This window comes from Phyllostomus discolor, chromosome 3 (assembly GCF_004126475.2).
Source record: "Phyllostomus discolor isolate MPI-MPIP mPhyDis1 chromosome 3, mPhyDis1.pri.v3, whole genome shotgun sequence".
Taxonomy (NCBI): domain Eukaryota; kingdom Metazoa; phylum Chordata; class Mammalia; order Chiroptera; family Phyllostomidae; genus Phyllostomus; species Phyllostomus discolor.
In genome coordinates, this window is record NC_040905.2 from 189,872,714 (window position 1) to 189,894,624 (window position 21,911).

At 32.6% G+C, this 21,911-nt stretch overlaps 1 protein-coding gene across 1 annotated transcript; it reads left to right on the top strand.

The window, feature by feature from the left end:
* The first annotated feature begins 8,605 nt into the window (after window positions 1–8,605).
* CYLC2 (cylicin 2) lies at window positions 8,606–21,421 on the top strand. The gene is made up of 5 exons (XM_036020123.1): window positions 8,606–8,622; window positions 16,856–16,896; window positions 18,446–18,567; window positions 19,982–20,230; window positions 20,312–21,421. Exons 1-5 carry the CDS (start codon window positions 8,606–8,608, stop codon window positions 21,419–21,421), a joined length of 1,539 nt encoding a protein of 512 aa, XP_035876016.1.
* Window positions 21,422–21,911: the final 490 nt, after the last annotated feature.

Below are 21,911 nucleotides of genomic sequence, written 5' to 3' on the forward strand. Positions count from 1 at the left end.
TTACCCAAAACTTTGGATTATGTAGGAGGCAATCTTAATCAGTAAATATTTCAAATTACTTTAATCTGTAATGATTCTTCACTTTGCTCTCTGGAGAGTGATTTTACCCCAAGCTCAATTCTGCATTTTTTGTAGTATTCTTATTACATTACATTAACTTTTTGCTGTTTTACAAACCACCTTTGTGATTCAGATATATCTACATATTTAATGCTAGACTCTATTTTTATTAGATATTCGAGTGAATCTATGGGAGTTCAGCGTTTAAAGGTAATACTGACATACTGGGCACTCTCCTGGTACCAAGAGACCCTTTGACCTTAAAGAGGTTTTTGCGTATTGATTGGCTAATGTGTATGAAGGGACCATGAGACCCCAACACATAAATTTGGAGAGCATACTCCTGAGAAAGTGGGTTCAGATAACATTTGCAAATCATCTTTTTTAAAAGATTTTATTTTTTAATTTTTTTTAGTGAGAGAGGAAGTAAGGGAGGAAAAAAGGGATAGAAACATTGATGTGAGAGAGAAACATTGATCATTTGCCTCTCAACCATACCTGCAACCTAGATACATGCTCTGAATGGGAATCGAACTGGAGACCTTCGCTTTGTGGGAATTAACACCCAACCAACTGAACCACACTGGGTCAGAACACAAAATCATCTCTTCTACTTTCCTTATAAAACTTTCACCAAAAATTATCAAATGTGTATTGTTATGATTTTATGAACATCATTAAATAAGAGAGATTGTTAATATCATTTGCCTATACTGGGCAGGAAGTAATAACTGTACATATCTGATGACTAAAGAGATATAAATAGTTGCTAATAAATAGGTATTAGTGATGGATATTACTGATAACACCTATGTACAACAGTTATCAATAGATACACCTGCTTATGCCTAATCTTTCCATATTATGGAAATGTTAAATCTTTTACATGTGTGTATAATGCAAATTTAATTTCTATGTCTTTTCAGATTCTTTCCCTTCATTTTCTTAGTTCATTAATATTTTTACTCTGTACTGTGAACTCTGGTGACTTATGACCAGTTGGTGCCTCTATATGTACATACATGATTATTGTTGAAAATCCTTACTTTCATCTTTATAGGTTCATAAACCAAGTAACCACAGCATGTGATATATAAGAAAAGGCTACAAAATAAAGCAGGTTAGTGTTTAAATAGATACAATCGAAATTATAAAAATTTTGATTTAGATCATATTCTTCTTTAACCTCTGCAGGAACTGGGGCAAGAATACAGATAAAAGTCCACGTGTCCTATGTCTAAATACATAACTTATAAATCAAGTTAAGACTATGACTTATTCTGAATTCTTACTAAGGGGCTGCATTGCTCTACATTTTTGTCTGGTCCAAGAGCTGATTCTGTGATTTTCTCATTCCCTACTCCACATTTCTCTACTCTACACTGCTAAGTCCTTTGGAGAACTAGGCACACACAGACACACACACACTCAACATACAAGCTCATTCAGCCCCGATCTTCTGGTTTGGGGCATGTTTGCTTTAAGATCTCTCTCATGAGTTTTGTTTGCTCAATTACTCATTGAACTTTCAAAACACTCATTCAAGAAAAGAACAAAAATAAAGATTTTGAATTTCTGTTAGTGGTCTGGAGACTCTTCTAAGTACAATGTTCTATTTTTTTGAGAGAAACAAAATTATGACAAGTTTTGTAAGATTAAATATACATATGCAACATGTAAGATGACTATACATATGTGGAAGAGAATATGAGGCATAAATATTTTACTAGGCACACAAATTATTGAAGTATCACATTTAAAAAGATTGTTTTATCAAAATGTTTTAAAGATTGTTATTTTAATTTGCAATTTGATTGAGTTGCTTACTTGTATGTGATATGAATACTTCTCCATAGTGCTGATTTTTTAAAGCAGTGTTTTAAATTCAGGCTTAACAACTATGCATGCCATATTCTATTAATATTTTCTATATCCCTCAATGTTTCTGCATTCATTAATTGGATTTCATCTCCAAGGAAGCACTGTCTCTTCTTTCCTCCTTTATTTATTTATGTATCCAACTATTTATGAACTCATGAATATTCATTTTATTTCATGGATTATAGTCAAACACAATTGTTATTCATCTTGTTGCTGAAAGTGTTCCAGCCTTGGCTATTGAAAGCTCTTTCAGTTTGGCTCCTGTGTGCTTTAAACCTATTCCCATCCTTTTTACTCAGCAGTTCAATTTTATTTTATTCATGCAGGAGTTACAAGATAATAAGTACAGAAAATACATAAAACTGTATTTACAGTGTAATTTCAATGTAATAAGTAATTGTGTAGATAAATTATCTTCTATGATTTATAAATGTGTTGATTAAAATTCGAGGCTTATTTTTACAAACTATATATCATGATTTTAAAGCTTTTATCTCCAAGAAGTAGAAAAAAGAACAAATTTTATTATGTATATTTTCATATTTTATATTATTTCCTAATGCAAGTTTTGATTTTATAAGTATGAAAGAATATTTTAAACTAAAAATAAGTACCAGTCTCTGGATAAGGGGTAATCTTTTCCTTCAGTTTGACTTCTTGAATTTGACATATCTAGGGGACATTTTCAAAGACAAATAAGTAATTATGTAAAAACAACAGCCAGTAGTGAATTTCTGTTAATATTTTGATTTCTAATACAAGGAACCAGGGCTCCTTGGAGAGTGTTCAATTTTAGAGCCAGGGCAAGGAAAGTTTTGATAAGCTTAGTGCCACCTGTCATACAGAAAGAAAGGAAATACTGAAGCCAAAGGATGGGGTATATTGAAAGCACACACTGTGGAAAATTCTACAAAAACAATCAACCAGTTCTTATTAGAAGTGTCAAGGTTATGAAAGTCATGAAAAGATACAGGGACAGTCACATATTTGGAGAACACAGCATGAATCCTGGGCTGGAGAACAAACAATCCAGGGAACAGAAAAACACATGTGAAAAACCTGATAAATATGAACATAATTGGTAGTTAATTTGATAATATTGTACCAATATTAATTTCTTAGTTCTGGGGGTTGTACATAAAGTTAACTTCAGGTTTGGTCAAAATATAACATACTAACATCGGGGGAATTTTGGTGAAGATTACAGGGAAATCTTTATTATTTTTCAATGTGTTGGCAGTTCTAAAATTAGTTTAAAACAAAAATGTTAAGCAAATGTACAAATTCGATTGTGACTTTCTCTTGACTTGGGATATTAAAAGAATTTTTTAAATTTCCAAATAATTAGTGACTTTCCAGATCTCTTGTTACTGATTTATAGTTTAGTTCCATTATGACTGAAAAATGTACTTTATATTACACAAATTTTTTAAAGATTATTTTTATGGTTAATACAATGTTCTATTTTTTTATAAAAACTATATCTGAAAACTTGAAAAGAGTGAGTATTCTTTTGTTGGATTAAATGCATGGAAGGAACTAGAGAGCATTATGTTAAGTGAAATAAGCCAGGCAGTGAAAGACAAATACCATATGATCTCACCTATAAGTGGAACCTAATCAACAACACAAACAAGCATGCAAAATATAATCAGAGACATTGAAATAAAAAAATGAAGGGTAGAAGCTTCTTTCTTTCTGCTACATAGGAGGGGGAAAACAGAGACAACTGTACTTGAATGTCAATTAAAAAAAAAACTCATAGTACCACAGGGGAGGAGGGAGAAGGATAATGGGGGAAAATTGGGGTAGGGTCGTCAAGGAACTCGTATAAAAGACACATGGACAAAGCCAAAGGGGGTAGTTTCAGGGGTGGGAGGTGGGAATGCGTGGGGTGGGGGGACGTGTTGGGGGGAGAAAATGGAGACAGCTATACTTGAACAATAGTAAAAAAAAGTAAAAGAAAGAAAAGAAATTTTGTGAAATAAATTTCTGAAAACAACTGTAAAAATATAAGTATTTTAAATGTAAATTAGGATAAGTTGCTTGATAGTGTGTTGGGTCTTCTTTATTTTTGGTGTTTTTTTATCTATATTTTCCTATTGATTATTAAGAGTGGTAAAGGTCCAACTATAATTTCAGATTTGTCTATTTCTCCTTTCAGTTTTATCAGCTTTTGCTTCATATAATGTAAATTCTGGTTTTAGGTACAAAAAAACATTTAAGAATATCATGATTTCTTGATGAATTGACTCCTTTATATTTATTTGTGCAATATTTCACTTATCCCTTGTTATATTTCTTGCTTTGATGCCTAGTTTGTACAATGTTTGTGTAGTCACTCCAGCTTTCTCTTACTTTCTCCTGATTACTTACATATTTTTCCTTTTATTCCTTTTAATCCATCTAAGGCTCATGTAATTTTTTACGAAAAGTTTGTTGTATTCTTATTTTTGTTCTTAGGTATGTTACATCTCACTTTCTAGATCTGCGCTTTCACCAGTGTTCCTAATCTTGAAAATCTGAAAAATGCAATTTAAGGCAACAGTGATACACAATCACATACCTTCAATCCAGCTAAAATCCAGTCTTGAGAAAGGAAATGTTTTGTGTAATCAAGCTGAATAAGACTAAATGAACTTAGCATAAACTTTACTATCAGCAAAACTTAATTTTTTTAATCTTCTAAAAAGACAGTTTTCCTAGCTATTGATATGCTCTTAACAAGAGATTACAAAGAGAGCAACAAAAACTAAAATTCATAGTAGTGTGGTGAGTACTTCGTAAAGTATATAAGCATTGAATGATTGTACACCTGAAACTACTATGATATTGTATATTAACTATATTTTAATAAAAATAAGCAAATAAATAAAAGTAAATAATGTCTGATAACCAGTGTTGTGAAAACATACATGAACAGGAGCTCTCATACACTGCCAGGGACACAGGTACTTTGGAAAATGTTGGCATTGTCTAAAGTTCAACATCACTATACCCTATGACCAAATACTTTTTTTTTATCCTCATCTCCCATGTCCCCGCTCTTTGGAAATCATCAGATTATTCTCTATATCAATAGGTCTGTTTCTATTTTGTTTTATTTATTCATGTTTTATTTTTTAAATTGTACATATAAGTGATGACATAGAGTATTTGCCTTTCTCTGTCTGACTCATTTCACTTAGCATAATACCCTCTAGGTTCACCCAAGTTGTTGCAAATGGCAAGATTTCATGAATTTTTTATTGCTGAATAATATTCTATTGTTTATGTGGGATGCATAGTGTGTGTGTATCACATCTTCTTTATACACTCATTTCTTGATAGACACTTAGATTGCTCACATATCTGGCTATTACTAGTAATGTTGTAGTAAACATAGGAGTGCATTTATCTTTATGAATTAGGATTTTGATTTCTTTGGACAAATGCCCAGAAATGGAATTGCCAGATTACATGGCTGCTCTATTTTTCCATAGTGGCTGCACTAATTTATAGACCCACCAACAGTGTACAAAGGTTCACTTATCTCCACATCCTCATCAGCACTTGTTATTTGTTGATTTATTGATCATAGCCATTCTGAGAGGTGTAAGTTGATATACCATTGTAGTTATAATTTACATTTCCCTGATGATATGGCCAAGTACCTAAAAAATGTTATATACCAGCATGTATGATCATCTCTGGAAAAATACATATGTAAAATTGTTCATAACAGAATAATTTTTAATAGTTAAAAATTAGAGGTAAAATAAATTCTCAATTGTAAAATATATGTCAACTTTATATACCTATAATGTTCATAGTACCAAAATAATGTTCATATATAGAAACTGTAAATAAACCACAAATATATGCAACTATAAATAGGAAAATATATACTGAAAGAAGCCACATATAAGAAAATAATATTGTACTATTCACATAAATTTAAAAAATAGACAAAATCAGTACCTTTATAAGACAGATTAGTGGTCCCCTATGGGTTGGGCATAAAGGAAAGTAAAGTAAACAGGTCATAGGTTACTAGTAAGGATGTATTTACAACTCAGGTATTTGTCAACAGTTTTGTTCATTTTACAATAATTTATCATACTGATAATTTAAAATTTTACTCACATTTAAAACTAATAAAAGTAGGAACTGGATATTTGCACAATTTTGTGGTTAGTTAATATAACAACACAAACCATTACACTATAAAATGTATACTAGAGTGTATTATTATTTTATCTATTTATATACTGATGTTCAATTTCTTCAATCCTGTATACAACACAAAGAAAGATAAACAAACTGATGATACATGGATGGATAAATAGATAAGTTAATATAAATCATACATACATACATATGTACAGGCCTACATACATAAATATGTGAATCACTGACACCATTACGAGCTTAAAGAATCTATTTTAGTTGCATGGAGGTTTTATGGACAAAATTATGTACCACATTTTAAAATGGGTAACATATTACAAAGTCTTAGGAAATAACTTTGTGAATATCAAAGCCCAAATGTCCTTACTATTTTACTGTTATTATAAGAAAGAAATGAATTAATATATACAAATTATTTTGTAACCTGTAAAACATTTAAAATTCTTTATACATATTATTTTTATTTTATACATATACATTTAAATATAGTATTTATGTTTGAGAACATGGCTACAAAGCTCAATGGCTTTTAAAAACAAAAATGCTTGCATCCAAGCTATGATAATGTTGCTAGTGGATAGACATTGGCAAAATATTAGATTATAAAAATAACATACCTGAAGCTGAAATATTCCTAATAAGCCACACACACTAAAGCAAACCTTTACTCTAATTTTGGCCTTTTAGGTAGGCACAGTTGTAAGAATGACCCCAATGACCCTTCCTTTTGAGTGTAGGTGGGACTTGTGAGTATGAAGAGACCATTCCCATGGTTATGCTATGTTACGAAGCACAGAGACTTTAAAATGGAGAGATTATTACCTAGATGGGACTAATCTAATCGCTCAAGCCTTTAGAAGACAATTTTTCCTCAGCTCATAGCAATACAGGAAGGCATAAAAATTGCAAAAATTTAAACGATGGGAAGGACTCCATGCAATCTTGCTGGCTGAAGACAAGTCATGTGAGAAGTAATATGAGCAGCCTCTAGAAACACAGAGCAGCCCATAGCTGATGCTGACAGAAAACAAGAGGGGCATCAACACCAATGCCACGGGGAACTGAAATTTGCCAACTGAAATGTCAGTTGAAAATATCCTTCCTTAGAGCCTCTAGATGAGAGCCCAGCTAAGTCCACAAATCCAGTTCGTCTGTGAGATGCTGAGGAGAGCCTCCAGTTAATTTGCCTGAGATTCAGGACTACAGAATTACAAGATTTTAAATGTGTATTATTTTAAACCACTAAGTTTGTAGTAATTTTTAAAGATTTTATTTATTTTTTAGAGAGAGGAGAAGGGAGGGAAAAAGAGAGGGAGAGAAACATCAATGTGTGATTGCCTCTTGTGTGCCCCCAAATGGGGATTGGGGCCACAACCCAGGCATGTGCCCTGACGGGGAATAGAGTGACCCTTCTGATTTGCAGCCTGGCACTCAATCTACTGAGCCACACGAGCCAGGGCAGTTTGTGGTAATTTTTATATAGCAATAGAAAAATAGCATGGGTTTATTATTTAAAAAGAACATCACTAGCTCTCTAAGATCTTAATAGATCACACATACTTAGTTAAGAATGACCATAAGAGATTAATTCAAGAAACCGTGGTGCAGAAGGCAAGCCTCATTTGGCTGCACTGTCACAACTTGCATCTTACTACATGCCAATAGAAGACATGCATTGGGTATAAATACTTTCGTAAACCAGGTATATACTACAAAATCCTATATAAAATATTGTAGGTTTAGAAATCATACTTCTTTTATTATAATAGCACTTCACAGAAGAACATTGGTGTCAATAGTGTTAAACTAGTGGATAATGAAGCAATTACTGCAGAAAAACCTAAATTCCTAAATCATTTTATGGGAGTCCCTCCACCCTAACCCGTCTAGAACTTACAGCATGGTCTGAGACATGACAAAAAAAAACAACTCAGAAACTTTTCACTGAGAAAAACCACTGAGATTTTTGTAGTTTATCTCTAACAGTGGCTGAAGTTTAATAAATCTATTACTTAAGGGAAAATATCAGTCAAAATTCCCTAAATGGAGCTAAATGATGGCAAAGTGTCAAAACCACTCTGTATAGTATGTACTTTCATCTACTCATGGGGTGGAGTGATGGGCAGAGCACAAAATACCTAACTCAGGCCTCTGGGTAGATGATTTTAATAAACATCTAGCTTTCTTCAAAATCTTGTATCTATGAACAACCCATAAGGTTAAACTAAAACTACATGAAAAATTAGAAGTACTTAAAGCTGTTAAAACAATGGGCTATTTTTAAACTACCAGTTGCTATTTATTCAATAATAATGACTGAAGGTAAATCCCAACTTTAGACTGAATATTAGAGACAATTAAAACACAAATAAAGTGAATCTTCTTGTTTTCCCCTGTACTTAGTAGTGTTCTTGGCCTCTTTATGATGTCACCTGTCAACATCACTAATTGGAACTTTCATACTTAGGTTCCTGGCAAACTGTAGGTGGGGAAAATGTCTGTACCAAGATTGTAAGTCCTCTTTTCAAATTTTATGTTTTAAAATAACTGAAATGCTCTAGCTATATTTACAGTTATTCTCTTTAGTGTAAGGAGATGTTTGTTACATTTTTATCATGCCATTGATAAACAAGAGAGAATATTTATAGCAAACACACTCTAAAGCAACAACATAGGTTGTTCGGATCCAAGACTCACCCAGCTCATTCACTTCAGTAAAATATAGACATAACTTTAGATAAGTCTTTCTCAATGTGATTCTACATTTTTTTGTTACATTGCATTTTGGAACATAAAAAGTAAAATAATCCATCATTTTCATTCAGGCAACTATCACAAATGACTTCTTATGGGTCATTTGGAAATTTATGGGAATCTTTAAAATATCACAGTGACCAAAAAGTCATACTGACCTTCAGAAGACATGAGTCAAGGATACAAACCTTTGCTAGTAAATGGGACAGCCCAACACAAAGAAGCCAATATAAAAAGATAATCCAGAATAGGAAGTTTGATAATAGTTGTCTCCTGATGCTTGATTTATTTTGTGTTAAAATGAAGTAAGGGAAGAAAACCTTTTAATTATGTTTTTTTGTTGTTTTGTTTTGTTGTATTGTGCTTTGTTCTGTTTCGTTTCATTTTGTTTTTACTGTGAAGGCATGAAATAAAGGCACAGGCATGGAACTCTGGAATATAAAAGAAGGTGTAACCGAGTTTTCTTTGGGCAGTACTGTTAATGGGAAGATGAAACACAAATCTTGAAAATAAATACAAATAAAACAGACTTCCTCTAGGCATTGGTGCCTACTTCATTATAATGTAAAGAACATACTTCAGTAAAAGGTTTGAATGTATTTGTCATGATTATATTAGAGGCCCCAAGTGATAACCAGTTTTTTATTGTGATTGTGTTAACCAGTACACAATCATCTATGTTCAGGCAGATACTATGACAGAATTAACTATTGTAATTACCATAAAATGTATGAGCACAATAAAGTATTGACAGCATTGCTATTATGATGAGTACTGCATGACTTTCAAAGAACTTCACCATCACAATGGTTAGAAATTTATGTTTTGGTTTTATGACGATTGCTAGTGTAATCCCAATACTGTCATGGTAGAAGGAAAGTGGGGTTAAATTCATATTCAAATGGTCTGATTGTTGGCCAATGAAGTGCACACAAAATCTTTAATAAAAGTTCATATTTCCTTGGGTTCAAGTGGCAACTTCCAATTCACTTAACAGAAAGGCTGAGATGCAAAGAAATAATTTTCTACTTGGTATTTCCTCTGAATTCTTCTAACAGTGACAAGACCTTAAGTTTAGACTTACATGTCAGTGCCATGGTAACCAACAGGTAGTTGGTAAAGAAAATTCTCCTCTGTGGGCTTAGTTTTTCCTTTCTCTACTTATTCCACTTTAATATATTTATTTATCAAAATGTCAATAACCCCACTTGCGAGTTTCACCTCTAATTCAGGTTGTGTCAGTCAATTCAGTACTTCCATTCCTAATACTGAATAGTAGTTCTAAGACTTCTGAAGGAAGTGGAGAGGTTTTCCTAAAGATTTGGTATCCAATGTGGGAAAAACTTTTCAACTTCCAGTCTTAGCTTCCAGATCTTATATCCACTATACACTTTATCTTTTACTCCCCTAAATTGCATAAATAAGGACCTGTCTTACTATCTTGGTCTAGGGCTTCACCTTGATCTAGAAGGTTTAACAGCAGCCTTGGCACTACTGACATTTTTGGCAGGATTACTCATTATTGGAGTTGAGAACTGGGGGTGAGGGTTGTCCTTTACACTGTAAGATGTTTAGCATCATCCCTGGTTCTCCACCTATGAAATGCCAGTATCAGCAACCAATTGTTCATGAATACATGCATACCCACAATTGTGATAACCAAAAATATCTCAGATACTGTAAAATGTCCCCTGAAGAGATTCAAAATAAACCCAGGTTGAGAAATACTGCTCTAGAAAATGTTAGAAAATGACAGAGAATCTCACCATATCACACAATCATGTCTCAGCAAGATAGTAACAACATGACAGCTGATCTTTACCTTAATGTAGAAGTTCCTCTAACAAATGCAAGAAGAATGACCTAGGTCCCAGTAAGTCCTTGGAAAACTTTCTGCCAAGACCTTTCCAAGCTTATATGCCACACATGTACACCAAATCCCCAAATCCAAACCCTCCTTGCAAGACATCTTGGGATATTCACAGATACAGATTGTAGGCATTTTATGAAACTGTAGAAAATACATTAATGAGGACCCTAGTCCTTTGAATTTGTTGTATATTTTTAAAAGATGCCCAGATATATAGTTAAAGGCAAGAGTAAACACCAGTGTATTTTATAGTTATCATTAAAAGTTTTCATGGATAAATTCCTCCCATTGACCTGCTAACAGCAACCAAGGCTCAACTATAAGAGGATGGTGTACGCAACCCACATAAAGGTTACATCTCAAGTACCCAGCATAGATAATAGGGGAGGCTGTGCCTCTGGATCCTATAGGACATCTACTACATTAGGCTACACTATCAAGATGCGGAGTCAAAGTTGCTCTACCTATTACATAGAAACAAACACAGGGAAGCTGCCAAAATGAGGAGACAAAGAAACATGGCCAAAATGAAAGAACAGGATAAAACTCTAGAAAAAGAGCTGAACAAAATGGAGAAAAGCAATTTATCAGATGCAGAGTTCAAAACACTAGTTATAAGGATGCTCAAGGAACTTAGAGAGGATCTTAACAGCATAAAAAAGATCCAGTCAGAAACAAAGGATACACTAATTGAAATAGAGAACAATTTACAGGAAAATGACAATAGAATGGATGAAACTGAGAATCAAATCGATAATTTGTAACATAATGAAGCAACAATCAACCAATCAGAACAAGAAGAAGAAAAGAGAATTAAAAAAAAATCTTTGATAGTGTAAGCAGCCTGTGGGACAACTTTAAGCAATCCAACATTCACTTATAAGGGTTACAGAAGGAAAACAGAAAGAACAAGAAATGGAAATCTATTTGAAAAAATAATGAAAGAACTTCCCTAATTTGGTAAAGGAAATAGACGTGTAAGTCCAGGAAGCACTGAGAGTCCCAAACAAAATGGACGTGAAGAGGCCCACTCCAAGACACATAACAATTAAAATGCCAAAGGACTCGTGGACAAAGACAATGAGGTTTGTGGGGAGGATTGAAAGTGGAAGGTGGGGGTTAGGTTTGGTAGGGCAGGGGAGTCATGGGGGGGGAAATGGAGAGAATCATAATTGAACAATAAATAAAATAATAAAGCTAAAAGGGTTTTAGCCAAAGGTTAAAGATAAAGAGATGGGAGGGTGGCTGTGGAAGAATGGGTGAGAGGTGAAGGGATTAAGAAGTACAAATAGTTACTGAATAGCCACGGGGATGTAAAGTAGAGTATACGAAAGGGAGGAGCCAAAGAAGTTACACACATGGCCCACAGACATGAAAAGAGTGGGAGGACTGCCTGAGGGAGTGGGTGTGCTGGGTGGAGGGGATCCAAGTGGGAAAAGTCAGGGCAACTGTAACAGCATAATCAATAAAATATAATTTAAAAAAACTGAAAAGTTTTCAGACCAAGAATAAAAACAAAACAACACAAAGGTGGTTAAATGTTTATACCTTAATTTTTTTCATTGGTTATTCAGAAATAAGTTTTTCTCCTAAATAATAAAGTCCCCCATGTCTCCAACTTTGGGATCTCAGCTTTTTACTAAGGAAAACCAAAATCTAGCTTCCCTTACTAAGTCATTAACACACCACATTTTAGAAAGCTGACAACGAATATCTTCATTACTTAAAAAACCTTACAGGATACTGAGACTTCTTAAAGTGATTGAATTTTCTACCTGAAGGGAAGGCAGACTTGTAACTATGTATGCCATTTCATTTTAGATAAGATAAAGTATTAGCTATGTGTTTCTTTATAATATGTCCAGAGACCTTAATTCAGGAACTCATTGTATCAAACAACTCTTGACATAAGTGTTGCATTTTTCTTCATTTTAGAGTAAATTACACCATCTTCAGAATCTCAAGGGACTTATTTTAAAAGAATGAAAATAAATATATATTCATATAAAATGACTTCAAAAGAAAAAATAATAAAAGATACACAAACAGTTGTTTTTCTTAAATAAGAAACTTCAAAAATTGCATCTAAATACATTCTGGTTCTAGAAAATTTCTTGAATGTCCCAGACAAGCAAAGGAGAGATGCTGTCACCAGCAGAACACGACTTAGAGGAAAGAGTGGGAAAATACTCTCTAGTCCAAAAGATTAATAAGTGCTTATGACATATGTGAATTTATATAAAGGTATGTGGATCATTGTTATTTGGATGTCCTATAAGCTCTTCTCAATAAAAATGAAAGAGATCTAAATATATTGAATTGTCACTAACACCATCCTAACCAACCTTAAGAAACAGGCATCATCAACCACACCATGAGGTTACACTGTGCCAGTGTCCAGTCAACCCACTTTGCCCTTCTCCCACAAATAGCTGTTATGTGACCTGAAAATGTTGCCTGTTCTTAAAATTCATAGAAGTTATATCATACAGTATATGCTCTTATGTCTCTGATATTTTCTTTCCATATAATATTGTTTTCATCCATGTTGCCATATTGCATATATCAGTAAATCATTCCTTCAGGTCACTGAGAAGTATGTCATTAACATGAATACACCACAGTTTATGCATTCTCCTGATGATGGATATTTGAGTTACTTTAGTTTGATGTTATTATGAATAAAGCTGCTATACATATTTTTTCCAATTCTTTTGTAGACTTTTCTTGAGTAAAGTCATAGTGGAAATTATTATTCATATATAGGACATATGTAACTTTTTTAAAAAAAATCACATGGTCCTCCAAAATGGTTGTATCATTTTTATACCCACCACCAACACTGAACATGTGAGAAGGTCTACAAGTTGCTGACCGTTGATGTCATTAATCTTTAGTTTTTCTGCTTTAGTGGGTATAAAGGGCACCTTCTAATCAGAATATTTTCCCCTGGTAAAAATTTTTAGTTTTCCTATACAGGTCTTGCCTATATTTTTAAATTTATTTCTAAATATTTTTATGTTATGGTAAACTATACTGTTTTCTTAAATTTATATCTTCCCATTTTTAGTCACAGATATATAATTTTATATACAGTTTATAATTAACCTTTGTATCATACAATTTTGCTACAGACACATAAGAGCTCTAAATAATAATATATGTAGATGTCACTGGATAGTCTGTTTACTCAATCAGGTCTTTTGTGAACAAAAACAATTTTATTTCTTCCTTTCCAATCTTGATGCTTTTATTATTTGATGAAACAAAACAGTTTTGGATTACAATGTTGAACAGCAGGCTGAGCATCCTCACCTTGCTTCTGATTTGTAGAGAAAAAAACGGTCTATATTCCACCATTAGATTTCATTATAATAGTATTATCTAATCCCATTTTATCCATTTGAAGGAGACGTCTTTTATTCCTAGTTTTCTCAGAGTTTTTAATTATAAACAAATGCTACTTTTTTTCTCCAAAATCTATTTTATGTGTTCTGAGATGATCAGATAAATTCTTATTTTTATATTTAGACTGATTGCAGTGGTTGATGTATACATGTGAAACCAACCTTACATTCCAGAGAGTAAATTTCAATGGTCATGATGCATTAGCCATTTTATATATTGTTTGATAAGATTAGTTAATAAGTTGTTAAGGAATTTTTGTGTCTGGGTTAGTACAGTTTATTGGTTTATAACAGTTATTTCTGGTAATGTCTGAGAGGTTTGGAGGGTTAGGGTTATTTATATTGGTCTCAAAAAATAAGTTGAAATATCATTTTCCTTCTTGTTTCTGAAAAACTTATGTGCAGTATTTTTCCTTAAATTTTTCATTTAATTTATTAGTAAAATGCTCCAAGCCTCTGTTTTTCTGTTTGATAATGAATTAACATAATAATTATAGAGCTACTCACATTTTTATTATTTCATCATGTACCAGTTTTTATAAACAAGCTGAGTTTCAAAGGGAGCTCATCTATTTCACTTGTTGAATTTATTATCATGAAGTTGTTAATGACATTCCTCATTATTATTCAAAATCTATATATTTATAAATCCTACATTAGTCTTAATATTGGTAATGTGTTTTTTCTTATCTTTCATCAGTCTTTCTAGAGCTTAACCCATTCTAATAATCTTTTATAAAAATCCCAAGTTTTACAATTTTATGTTTTCTCTCATTTTATTTTCTCTTTCATTGATTTTGGCTTATAGATCAATAATTCCCTCCCTTTAACTTTAATTCAATATTTTTCTAATTTTAAGGCAGAGATTTAGAACATTGATTTTAAACTTTTCATAAGGAATTAAAGCTATAAATTCTACTGTATGAATTATAAGTAGTAACCCACAATTTTCAATATATTATTGTTCAGTTGTTTTTTAAATAAGTTGTATTGTGATTTCTATTTGACCACTGCTTTAGAAGGAACTGCTTACTTTTCAAATATTTGTGTTGCTACATGACATTGACATTGGCTGAGACTTCTGCAGACTCAATGAATGAGTGATATCCAGAATGTCGTATACTCAACAGCCCTGCTCTGCTCCTAGAGGCTCATTTCAGTGTCTCCTCTTATGGAGTCAGTCCATCTCACATTTGGTCTTCCTCTTTTCTGGTTGCCTTCTATTTCCCCCCAGCATTATTGCCTCTTCCAAAAAACCCTGCCTTCTCACAACGTGCCTAGAGGAGGACGGCCTCAGTTTTGTCATTTTTACCTCCAGCTGTGTTTCAAGTTTCATTTGCTCTAGGACTCACTTGATTGTCTTCTTGACAGTCCAAGGTATCTATAAGAGTTTGCCTCCAACACCATATTTCAAATGAATCATTTTTTCTTCTATCAGCCTTCTTCACTGTCCAATTTTTGTGTATTTTTTCTATAATTTTGTTATTGATTTCTAAGTCAATTGCCTGGTGACCAGACAATATGAACTAGAGATTATACAAGAAATTAATGGACCATACCTATGTAATACTTTTAAATCTTAAATTTAATACTATTGTTTCATAAACCTGAAATATGTAATCTTTAAGAGCATTTAGAACAGAGTAGTTCATAACCATGGTTGTACATCAAATTTTCTTCAAAATGTATAATCATATGTTGGTTAGATAAAAAACTAGAGATTCAGCAATAGTGGAGCAAATGATTTTAATGCATGTCCTCAGATTTTTAAAAAACAGCATAAGACCAGGTCAACACACCCTAATTTTATTCAATTATTTCATTCAAAATTTCTAAAGACTGATAAATTTTAAAATGTGTCAGACATTTTGCTGAGGACTAAAGCTTTCATGTAGTTATCAAGATACTCTGTAAAAATGTAATTCATTATTTATACTTATGTCAAAATAAGTAAAACACTGGATAACCATGTGTTTGATTTTGTGTGTGTGTTTGTGTAAGGCCAACAATGACTCTATTTTTGTAATAGGAAAAGGTAGAATAATATTTCTCTAATAAATTATAATATTTGCCTCCATATAAAAAGTAGACTGTGAAACTAACTTTGTGGAGACAAATATGCCCATATAGTAATAAAACAAATGGAAATATAATTTGAGACTACTTTGCAACATAATTTTACTTCTCAGATTTTATGGAGAACAAAAGAAAAATTGAAATTCATGTCAATATTGTGATACATACTGACTTACTCATACACATAAACACACTCACACACATACATATGTCATTGAATGATCTGGATTTAGTTAAGTCCTGAAAATATTTTGAGAATCTGGTTTCACTTATGCATAATGTTTTCAAAGTGCTGTCTCAATGAAAATTCAGTTGGAAGGATATTTGGAGCATGAGGTGGGGAAATGAATTCAATCATGGTTTCAAAATTTCAAAAATGTCTTTTAGATATGAAAAGTTAATAAGGTTTTTTTCTTATACTTTATTCCTGTTGTTTTAGCTCTGTTGAGGTTTGTTCTAAAAACAAACACAAACATATTCTCATCTCTGAGACCAAATAATATTACATAATGATAGAGATTTGAGCATGCAAAGTATTTCTCTAGTTGGTGGTGGCAAGTGCATGGGCATACTAATGATCATTAATAGAGTGATTTTTGTATAAATTAATTAAAACCTTTCCCTCTTATTTTAACAGCCAAAAAGTAAACTTTGGGGCACAAGATAATTATATTCCAGGTAAGAAATAATTCAATATATATATTTTAAAAACATGGATGATTAATTTTAGGGATAAGCGATTATTTTTCATTCAAAGTGTGATTAAGGCAATAGCTATCATGCAATATTATTAAAAATCAACATTTTATTTTCCAAGATACCTTTTTTATGGGCTCAGTGAATATTTTCTAAAGATATTTTGATTCTAAATCCAAAGAAGATTAAGCAAATATGTATAGAACCATGAAGGTGGACATTGATATGTTAGAAATCATTCAATCACATAATCTTACAATTAAAGGCAGTGTAAAAATTGGATAAATCACTTCTCACCCATGTTAGAAATGCCTTCTATTACATTTTAATAGATTTTATCAGGGTTTAAATTGGCTAAAAAAATTCATTGCTTGACAAGGCCAGGCAAACTTGTATTGGAAGACTTCATACATCAAGCAATTTTCCCTCACATTGATGTTAAATTTTCCCTCATATACTGATGTTAAATATGCCTTTCATTCTGTGTATTTTCTCATTGCTCTTGCTTCCATCTTTAGGAGATTCACAGGACAAGGCTATTTTCACTTACACACAGTATTACCACACACATTCAAACACAATGCAGGTACCTCTCTCACTTGTCCCATTGGCAAGCTAAATGTCTTTATTTCCACTATAGTTTGCAGGTAACTTTGGACTCCCAGTCACAGTTCTATAGGTGCTCTTTATTTGTCAATTTCTTTGTGCCACCTCTAACAATGCAGTTCTTAGGTACATGACATCTACTTTTGTAGCTTGGAAATTGATTTTAAACTAAGGAGATCTAAAGTAGCGACTTTCAACCTTTTTCATATCATGGCACACATAAACTAATTACTACAATTCTGCCACAGACCAAAAAACATATTTTTTGCCTATCTGACAAAAAAAGGTATAATTTTGATTCATTCATACTCAGCAGCTGCTGTTGTGATGACTCGTCGTTTTCTTAATTGACAATCTAAGGGAAAAGAGGACAGTGCCCCTGACTAAATATTCAGGTATTGCATATTTTAACATTTCTTGCAGCATGTCTGCTGCCTGCTGTGGTTTGCTGGTTAAAATCACTGATCTAAAACATTAGCATTGAGAGTCAATTCTGTATTTCCTGAACATTTTATAACAGGCACTGTACTAATTACTTTGAAGGCTTCGAAAGTAGTTACCATGTTTTCTGTTCTCAGTATAACTGTATTCTAACCAAAAGAGTATAAAACAAAAATCTAGACTAGATTAGATAGAAAATCTAAAGGGATGCAGTAAAATGGTTTATCTCCATTTATCTTACAAACTATATTAGTTTTACAAGCACAACTTCATGTAGTTTTCTATAAAGTTGGGAAGAATAGAAAAATCAATTTTTGTTTTCTCATAGTAATAGTAGAGAATTTCAAATATTGCCAAATAAATGAAGACAAAAATTTAATAATTTGTTTATTTATTTACATGAAATATAATAGCTAACTGCCTTATTAGTTTTGATGAAATATTACTTACTTTAAAGTGTATGTTTAATGTTTTCTTATTTTAGTCAGTGAATTAAGCAAAAAATCATGGAATCAACAACACTTTTCCCTAGAATTTCCCAAACCAATGCGGCCAGGAAGAAAAATAAGATCAAGACCTTCCCAATTACAAGATAATACAGTTTCTGTGAGTATTAAGATCATACAATTTCCCTAGTTATAAACCTGTAAAATCGTATATAGTTATATGTCTTAATAGATCATCACCAACCAATGAGATTTATGTGATGATGGAAATACTTTATTTCTTTGCATGCCAATTAATGTACCTACTGAACAAAAAATATGGCTAGTGTCACTAAGGAACTGAGTTTTATATTTCAATTCAATTTGATTCCACATGTAGCTCTTAAATGTCATATGAAACAGTAAAGTTAAAGGTAATTCAAATTCTACTAGTTAGAGAAAGTAGATGTATTTTATTTGCATTTCACTGTATAAAAATTTCTCCTTTATTTCACATTAACTATTTGCTCAGTAAACTTACATTATAGAAAATATGTATCCAAGAGCACAGAAATCTGTAGATCTTAATGCCACAGTTAGTATAAACATTTGAAAAATATTCCCCAGCTAGAGAAATCCCATCATTTGAATCATTATAATTTGATGAAGTTTCAATGCCTCCTCATTTCCTGTAATTTAGAATTCAGGATTCTGAATTTGGAAGATAAATATTTCCCAAGGTTTCTGAAGTCATCATGGGATATAAAAATGTTGAAGAAAAGTTTTCACAAGATAAATGTATCATCAACTCTTGTTTATTTTAGGAAATGTATCCAATCTGTACTGATCCAGGTTTCTGCTGCCTCCTCATGTTTTCTTTTCTTCTTTTTCAATTTATTTTCCCACTATTTGTTAACATTCCTTCCAAGATTTCCTATTTTTTGCAATTAAGTTTTTGCAAATATTTGGTCACAAGTTGAAAACAAAATGCACCATTCTACACAAATTACTGTGCACTGAATGTTACAGTTTTCATTGCTGTAGTTTTCTAAGTGAGGGTAATTTATATCTTGCCATGCAGGATGATTTTCAGGCTTTTACTTTTAACCACCTTTAGCATTGTAAGTTCCAGAGACCTTGAATGTACCAGCAGAGACCAGGATCTGCCTGAACAGAAAATGATTAGATATTAGAAAATAATTAGTTTCCAAGTTTGTCTTAGAATGGAGGCTAGGCAAGATGTTTCAAGAATTCAAAACACAGAGTCAAAAAAAAAAAAAAAGCCTTTTCCAGCTTGTGAAGAGTTTCTGGTATGTCATTGGTAAGTGAATGTCTGTATCAATTTTAACATACAGTAATGTAGGAGTTATGAAAATACTCTAAATTGAAGTTCTAAAATCAGACATGTCTAGCAGTTAGTTCAAAAAGAATAAAATTGAAAAAGCAAAAACTTACTACAAAATCTACAGTTTATTTGCCATTTATTAAAATCTAAAATATTTTCATTATTGAAGTTAAAGCATATTTTGGTATTTGGTAACAAAGGCTGTGTAACTCATACACACTGTTTATCATTATTCTAACCAATATTTCAGAAATATGATGAAGACCAATTAACGGGAGGTTCTAGACGACCGTTATGGATGCACCAGTCTTTAATGAAGATTTCCGAAAGACCATCAGTTTATTTAGCTGCCAGGAGACAGCCTCTATATAAAGCAACTCATCGCCCCAGTGTAGAGAGTAAGAGAGAGAAAGAAGACAAGGGCAAATTAGATTCAGTAGCTGAATCCACAGACTCACGGGAGTCAAAAAAATCTATGAAAGATTCAAAGAAAGAGCAGGCTTTAGAAACAGAAACAAAAGACAAAAAAACAGACAGTGTAAAACCAGGTGACAAAAAAGGGAAGAGAAGTACAAAAAAGCGCAAGGGCTCAGATATAGAATCAGAAAGTGAAAAAGGAGACACAAAGAAAGACTCAAAAAAACATAAGAAAAGTTCAAAGAAGGATAAGGGGTCTGGTTCAGAATCAGAAGGGGAAAAAGGAGACTCAAAGAAAGACTCAAAAAAACATAAGAAAAGTTCAAAGAAGGACAAGGGGTCTGGTTCAGAATCAGAAGGGGAAAAGGGGGACACAAAGAAAGATTCAAAAAAAGATAAAGGTTCAAAGAGAAGCAAGGGGTCACCTGCAGAATCAGAAGAGGAAAAAGGAGACACAATGAAAGCCTCCAAAAGAGATAGAAGTTCAAAGAGAAGCAAGAGGTCACCTGCAGAATCTGAAGAGGAAAAAGAAGACACAAAGAAAGCCTCCAAAAGAGATAGAAGTTCAAAGAGAAGCAAGGAGTCAACTACAGAATCTGAAGAGGAAAAAGGAGACACAAAGAAAGCCTCCAAAAAAGATAAAGGTTCAAAGAAAACCAAGGGGTCAGCTGTAGAATTTGGAGAGGAAAAAGGAGACACAAAGAAAGCCTCCAAAAGAGATAGAAGTTCAAAGAGAAGCAAGGAGTCAACTACAGAATCTGAAGAGGAAAAAGGAGACACAAAGAAAGCCTCCAAAAAAGATAAAGGTTCAAAGAAAACCAAGGGGCCAGCTGTAGAATTTGGAGAGGAAAAAGGAGACACAAAGAAAGCCTCCAAAAAAGATAAAGGTTCAAAGAGAAGCAAGGAGTCAACTACAGAATCTGAAGAGGAAAAAGGAGACACAAAGGAACTCCGAAGAGATAAAAGTTCAAAGAAGGGCAAGAAGTCAGCTGTAGAATCTGGAGATGCAACAATAGATGCAAAAGAGGATAAAGGTGAGGAAAAAGATACAACAAAATCCAGTGAAAAAGGTGATGAATCAAAGGGTAAGAAAGAGTCCAAGAAAGATGCCAAGAAAAGTTCCAAGAAAGATGTCAAAGCAGATGGTGACCCAGAATCTGCTGATGTGAAGGATGAAAAGAAAGATTCCAAGAAGGAATTAAAGAAATCAAAGAAGGAATCAAAGAAGGAATCAAAGAAGGAATCAAAGAAGGAATCAAAGAAGGGCAAGTAGGCATTGGACAATGATTCAAAATCATATTTGCTGAGAAAGCTTTAAGAGTCTGAAACTGAATCTATGAGTGAAGAGGGTGTGTTCAAATATTTAATCAAATACTTTAGAAAATGAGGCAAAGAACAATACAAAAAAAGACAGGAAATCTTCATAAAAATATAAGAAAGATGTTAAGAAAAATTAACAGATGATCCATTGAAGGACTTGAAGCATACTTATGATAAATTTGGAGAGATAAAGGATTAAATGAAAGATCCCTAGAAAGATTAAAAAAAAATTCATGCAGGATGTAGAAGTTAATGATACTGAATCTATAAGTATGGAAAAAATTGATGAAGGCTTTGATACAATTCAAGAAGGCAGATGTTGAGTCCATTGTTTCAAGCAATTTGAAGTTACAGCCACAGATTTAAATATAAAACCATAGGGGTCGTAAGAAGAAGTCAAACAAATTTCAGAAAGTCTACTTTCAAATAAATATAAATTCAAA